Source organism: Lactuca virosa, chromosome 3 (assembly GCF_052849685.1).
Source record: "Lactuca virosa cultivar CGN04683 chromosome 3, Lactuca_virosa_CGN04683_v6, whole genome shotgun sequence".
NCBI classification, from domain to species: domain Eukaryota; kingdom Viridiplantae; phylum Streptophyta; class Magnoliopsida; order Asterales; family Asteraceae; genus Lactuca; species Lactuca virosa.
In genome coordinates, this window is record NC_136428.1 from 215,160,694 (window position 1) to 215,167,810 (window position 7,117).

Sequence of the window (7,117 nt, forward strand, 5' to 3'; positions counted from 1 at the left end):
TTTAATAAGCAAACCAACTAGATCAATGATGAATATCTTCTAAATCTTCTTCAATCCTTGAGCTTCACTTGAATTTCGACTTTCTTCTGGGTTTCTAAGGGTTATTAATCACTATTAACCTCAGAAAACTGAATGTATGCCCCTGATTTCGACCTAATAATTGGGATTTTATAATTGTGGAAATCTGATCACCACGTCGCAGTTGACCGCCACGACGATGTGGTCCTCTTGTTAATTCCGTGTTTGCCAAGTCAGCATATGGGTCACGAATAATCCAATCATCACATGGTGGTTACATCACCACGACATGGTCTTCAGTCTCCTTCTTTTCTTCTTTTGTTTTAGCTCCCGTTTCCCGCTTCCAACTCCTCGTATGCTCCCTTTTTGTCCCGAGCAAGTCTTTGTCATTACAAAACATAATTTAAACATATTACGTATCTTTGGTCCATATTAAGCATAATTGTAGCTAAAAGTATTAGAAATATGCATTAAATATGTTGTTAATTATGCACACATCAATGATGTTGTGGGGGAGATCATAGATGATGATTGGAGAGTATGGGGAAGAAAGTGTTAGATTTAGGGATTTGAATATCAGTTCAATACAAGTAATTAGATAATATCATGGATAATATAGGAACACTTTCCAAAATCTGTAATTCGACCTATGTCTGGGTTTATGAATCATTTTGTGGAATAATACAAGAAATCGAGTCAGATTATAGACATAATGTAAATCGCAAACAGATAATAAATTGTTGTGTTTCGTGTTCTTGTGAGACAAACATTCGACAAAATAATGATGCAATTTTGCATGTCTTTCTTCATCAATCCCCTTAATATATAAAGACAAAAGTAGTTATTTCGATTAATTTTGGCAAGAAAAGTCACAATCGCCACTAGGGCTTTGCCCCTTGAACCCTGCTTGGGGCGTTGCCCCTAGACTCCGCTAGAGATGATGCCTCTTTGAGCCCCACCAAGGGCGCTACACTCGGATACCTGTAAGCCCAAGTTCATACTAAATATCCAAGTGTGCCACACCTCAAGTCTCTGAATGTAGCCAAACTAAAATTAACTTGTATCGAATAAATCTTAACTACATCAAATGTGTTGATGACACTAAAATTAAGATAGAGGAAAAAGGAAAGAAATGAGTTGTTTGTTCTTATTTTAATTTTTGGAACAATTATAGGTACTCAACGACTAAACCTACATATTTTTGTATAGTAAATTACTAGTTGTGATACTCGTATATTATACGGGTTGATTAAAACATAATGTTAAATAGGAGTGATTAAATGAGAAGTTTATTTGAATTTGAAATATGAAGTAAGTGAAAATTATGAGAAAAAAAAAACATGCAAAAAATTAATAAATTAAAATTATGTGTTTAATTGTCAGATCCGTGTACTAAACGGATTATTATAACAAAATGTTAAATACAAAAGTTTAAAGTGTAAATTTATTTGAAATTGAAATTGAAATTTTAAATTTCAAATTTGAAATTTGAAATTAATAGTTATTATGGTAGGTTTAATTTATGGAAACTAAATTAATGATATATTGAAAATGAATAATAAAATAAATGACAAGTGGAAAATAAATATATATCTCAAAATTATGACAAAATGACATGTGACCAATTGAATGAAAGAAGGACAAGTGGTAATAACATTTTCATTTATTAGGGTAGAGAGAAAACGGTAACCAAGGGAGAAAAGGTTGTAATGGATTTGCCACGAAGATCAATGATGTTAAATTTCCAAAACTAACGACTAAACCTACATATTCTTATATAGTAAAGGGACCAAAACTATAATTACTCTTAAAAAAAGGGTACCAAAGGCGTAGAGACTAGAGACTAGAAAGCAGGGACAAATAGGTAACTCAGATTGCATTTATATCATCGTTTAGAATCTCTCTCTCTCTCTCTCTCTCTCTCTCAGTGTAGCAACTAACAAACTCCGGTTTTCAAATCGGAAGGTCAAAATACGCTTCTGTTCAAGTCGGACGGCGGAGAATGCACCATACTCTTTCTCTCTCTTTCACACCCACACACACATACACTCATTCAGACTCATAATTAACACGTAGTAATATATATGCATATACAAATATACACGCACAGAGGGACGAATGACGTCGTCAACATTCTGGTAATGGTTTTCACTCTTCTACAATAAGCTTAATTTGTGCGTGTTTGTGTTGATTGAGTCCACTGTTTGTTAATTACATATTGGATGGGATCTAGAAGATGTTGAAGATCGGATAGTTTTTTGCACAACTTCTCGTATATATAGCTTCTAACAAGGTACATGAATGATGAATCTCTCGCTGGATTAGAATATATATTTACATATTTGATATGTGACTCATTAATTAAACAATCGTTTTCTTTGATTTGCATTTTGTGAATTCTGGTTAGGAAGGAAAATATTAGGGTGATCAACATCGTCTATGAGGTTTTTTTAGAGAAATTAATGGAATCGAACGTTTTTTTTTTCAATATCTGTTTGATTCTGCTGATCTAATTTCCTCTTTTACTATTTTGTTTCGAAGAATTGGATCTAAATTCTAAAACGATCGATTTACGAGCAGTTTCTAGCTTTTGAAGTTTATACGATTCGGTTGTTTTCTCTTGTTTTCGTTTTATGAATTTTTGATCATTTTGATTCACAGAAAATCAAGTTTCATGGTGTATTTCGAGTTATCCTTCTTCGTGTGTACGCATCGTTCTGGAAATATTCAAAATTATCATCTTAGTAAATTCAACTGTGCCAAATTTTATTAAATAAATCCTGTCATTTGACTTAGAATCGCTGGTTTCGATAAACGAAATTTTGCTTTAATTACATCACCTGCTTCTCCAAAATCGGTAAACGAACCTTCGCTGAATGCGATGTTATAATTATTCATTCATTTGTACTAATCAATTCTCAACATTATCGATCACATGAATCATTAATTCAATTCCTTTTGTGAATGAAACCCTAACATGCAGTTTCAAAGGTGAAAAGGAAGAATTGAAGAAGAAGGAGATCTAAAATGTCGTCCTCAAATTCTCCATGCGCAGCTTGCAAGTTCTTACGCCGTAAATGCACACAGGAATGCGTGTTTGCACCATACTTCCCACCTGATCACCCTCAAAAATTCGCAAACGTACACAAAGTCTTCGGAGCAAGTAACGTCGCCAAAATCCTCAACGAACTCAACACAACTCAACGAGAAGACGCCGTTAATTCCTTAGCTTATGAAGCCGAAGCAAGGTTACGAGATCCGGTGTACGGATGCGTCGGATTAATCTCTGTTCTTCAACACCGATTAAAACAAGTTCAATCGGATTTACACAACGCTAAACTCGAATTATCTAATTACATCGGCCCTTCCGCTATGTTACCAATCTTAAATCCAGGTTTCATCCCGCAAATCGGAAACATGCCGACGTCATCATCGGTGCCGGTGTTACCCTACAACATGCAGCCGATTTTCCGAGACGCTCAGCCGCAGCACCACCAGCAAATACTTGAAGCTCAGCAACAACAACTGGTGGCGGTTGTTAATTCTAGAGAACAACAGGAAATGTTAAGGAGTTATGAGCAACAGCAACAGCAACAACAGCAGCACCAACCACCACCACCGCCACCGCCGCCGCCGTCACAGCAGCAACAACCGGGTGAGCTAGTAAGGTTTAGCGGCGGATTTGATGCCGGTTCAGGTGGTGGTGGGTTTAGCCCGATGACAGCTCAGGCAGCCATGTCAACTTTAGCGTTAGGTAGTTCTTATGTGAATAACAACATGTACCAGATCCAACACCAACAGCCGCCGCAAGAACAAAACCACCACCATCACCACCACCAACTCCACGTTCAACCGCATCAGCTTTTGCTGCCACAAGAAGCTCAGCAACCGCCGCTGGTGGTGCAGAGAGCTGCCAAGGAGGAGGATAGGAGCGTTGCTCCGTCGTGTTGAATTTGGTCATATATACTCCGGCGCCATCTTCTTCTGCTATTCTTTAAATATAATTTTTTTATTCCGGGTACGTGCCCCTTTATGCTTCTCTTTCTATTTACATAATTGTTAATTTAATGTTTTTTCTTATATTATATGCATGCCATAAAGTTGTACATAAAATTCTTTTTGTCCATATTTAAAACATTTTATTAACAAAAAGAAATTAATAATATTATCATCAAGTGAGATTATCATTGACTAATTGAAAAACTAACTAATTAATAGCCCAAAATAAGTTTGTTTATTATAATTTATTTATTGTCATTTGCTGTTTAATAAACCATAAAAATAACCTATTTATTTTAGCTTGTAAGCTAGCTCAGGTACATTTTCAATTAATATGTCAAGATACTCTAAAAATTAAAGGTTCTTTAAACAGGTAGACATTTGCAAAAATCCTTCAAAAATTGAGTTTCCGAGATGCGTCACAATCACGCTAATCATAACTTGTACCCCCTTCAACTTTAACTGTCTACACTTTGTTGCCTCTCTTTCAATTCATTTTTTGGGAGTTGAGAAATTTTACTAAAAACAACATATTTTCATCTCTAATTGACACTGAATTTGATTAGTCACTAACATAGAGATGAAAAATATAAAAGAATATAAAAGAAACTTTAGATGTATAATTAAAAACTAACTTTTAAATGTATATTTAAAAAAACTCACAGAAAAAGCTCAATTGGTTTATCAATACACTATATTAAATATTTCTTGTAAGTTCACTTATTAATTATTTTAGAAAATGTCAATTTGTCACTGAAGTGGGAGAAGGAGATAAAAAATGGAAGGGGGGCTATATTTTTTTTTCCTTCAAAATGCAAAAAGAAAGAATTGTATTCTATATTCTTCCAAAGATATTATCAATTACGTATTGAGATCAACAATACGTCAAGTTGTCTTATCTTATATTGAATCTTTTATAAATTTGTCAAATATTTTGACAAAGTCATTACTACTTATAAAAATAACGTCATACTAGTTTATAAAATTCATAAATTATGTCTAATTTTGGTATTATATATATATATATATATATATATATATATATATATATATATATATATATATATATATATATATATATATATATATATATATATGCAGTAAATGTGTGTTTCATACTAGTTTATAAAATTTCGTGATATATGTCTAATTTTTGTATTTTGTTCTATTTTAAATGAGTCAATATGATCAACATCAACTAAATGTAAAGTTGTTTGTTTCATGATTATAGAAGGATTACATAGACACATAGTATCTTTGGTAAAACTAATTGGAAGCTAAAACTTAAAATTACAAGTTTTTGTTTTTATTTGTTTAAAAGAATTTTATAAAAATAATTATAAATTTTCAAAAAAAATAAAAATGATATAAAACATACAATTAAGTTAGAAGAGAAGAAAGGTCAACATAAGCTTTTGCTTTCCTTTTACATAACAAAAAAGAGTTTGTCTTACGTATAGAAAAGTGGGTATGAATATACCTTAACAAGTTACAAGCCATCTTCATTCTTTAATCTTTAGTCATATTCAAATCTTTATGCTCTTGTTATTTCGCTTATTTTACAAATCTTTCTTTTTATTATCTTTGCAAACAATTGTATTGATCATTTTTTTCGTATTATTTTTATTTTGCAGTTTATTCCATGATCGTCAAAAGTCAATGAAAAGAAAAAAGAGAGACGTACATCTTAGATTTGTGAAAAACTAAATTAACATGTAATTTTTTATTTTATTTCTTTATTTTTTGAGATCTTTTAAAGGTTGTTAAGTTATTTAACAAGAGAGGGTTTATTTGCCCCTCGTTAATAGACCCTATTGTGGAACATTTCCATTTGGGGTAGGAACGACGGAGATTAGTAGGAATTATTAGAGGTATTGATTTCGAACTATTTATTTAAATGGTGGGTTGTATTGGACATTCTATATCTATTATGTTAAATAAGCACCAAAATATTTAAAGGTAAAAAGTAATTATTTTATAATTATACCCTTTTTAATATAATAAAAACATATTAGTTACTTGTTTAATTTAGAAAAATGAAAAAAAAAAAGGTGGATCAAATCATGCTTCTTTTGAGCCAAATTAAAACACAAAATGCATGTTTTGTGTAAGACTCGAAGATTCTGATTGGGTGTATGTGTTCGAAACGTTCAATTGGATCTAAGTGTTACTCTAATTGAGAATGAGAACAATATGCTTCGTATATATTGTTGTATATACCCAAAATAGAAAATCTAATTGAGAATGAGAACATTCGTATTTATTAGTAAAATATACTTCGTATTTATGGTTGTATATACCCAAAATGGAAAAGCCGGAGGTATTATACGAACAATAAACAATATTATTCCTTTTTTCTTTAAACAACAAATATATTAAAAACTCACATCAAGAGGACGATGCGAGGAAATAGTACAAAACAGGAAATAAACAATATTATTCGTAAAAGCTTAATCCACATTTCCAATTTCTAAACATTAAAATTCACATCAAATTTCCTAAATTAACACAAAAATAAGAAAGGAAAAAACCAAAAATATCCTGCCACAAAAAAATATAAAAATAATATAAGTTAAATTAAAAAAAACAAGGAAATTTAGCTAAAATTGGAGGAAATTATAAGTGAGGCTCTAAACAAAGGATTTGGCAATGATAGATAGGCGAACCTCCTGTAGGCATTTTCGATGCTATATTCGTGGGCCTCCAAACTCCTAATGGATCGAATGTTGTGCCCACTTTAAGGTGAGTTTCTTTTAGTTTAGTTTATCTTTCATTTACTTGTCCATAAAAACATGTCCTAATTATTTAAACGTGAACCATGTACAGTCACATGCTTTTTCCATGGGTACCCCTATAATTACTAGCCTAACACTTTTCATACTTTATTTTTCACCAGTCGACTTCTTCCACTTACATTATGTTAGGGTTAGATTGTCGGTATGACTTGTATATCAACATCATTGTAAGTTGTAAGTTTTATTTGTGATCTACAAACCTTTCTAGTAAAGATATCAGTCTTGTACCAAGTTTTCGCTACACCATAAAGAGTGATTGCTAGTGGATCGCAGTCTGGTAGGTAAACCAAGAAATATAGTAGCCA

General features: G+C 32.1%; 1 protein-coding gene across 4 annotated transcripts; it reads left to right on the top strand.

The window, feature by feature from the left end:
- The first annotated feature begins 1,886 nt into the window (after positions 1 to 1,886).
- Positions 1,887 to 5,934, top strand: LOC145166973 (uncharacterized). 4 transcript variants are annotated; one of them, XM_079086036.1, is made up of 5 exons: positions 1,887 to 2,156; positions 2,252 to 2,311; positions 2,680 to 2,875; positions 3,002 to 4,036; positions 5,652 to 5,934. In XM_079086036.1, the coding sequence occupies exon 4, from the start codon at positions 3,046 to 3,048 to the stop codon at positions 3,967 to 3,969; it is 924 nt and encodes a 307-aa protein (XP_078942162.1). In that variant the 5' UTR covers positions 1,887 to 2,156; positions 2,252 to 2,311; positions 2,680 to 2,875; positions 3,002 to 3,045; the 3' UTR covers positions 3,970 to 4,036; positions 5,652 to 5,934. The 4 variants fall into 4 exon arrangements, with proteins under 4 accessions (XP_078942162.1, XP_078942163.1, XP_078942160.1 ...); XM_079086037.1 differs by having other exon boundaries at positions 2,255 to 2,311; XM_079086034.1 differs by lacking the exon at positions 2,680 to 2,875.
- The last annotated feature ends 1,183 nt before the right edge of the window (positions 5,935 to 7,117 follow it).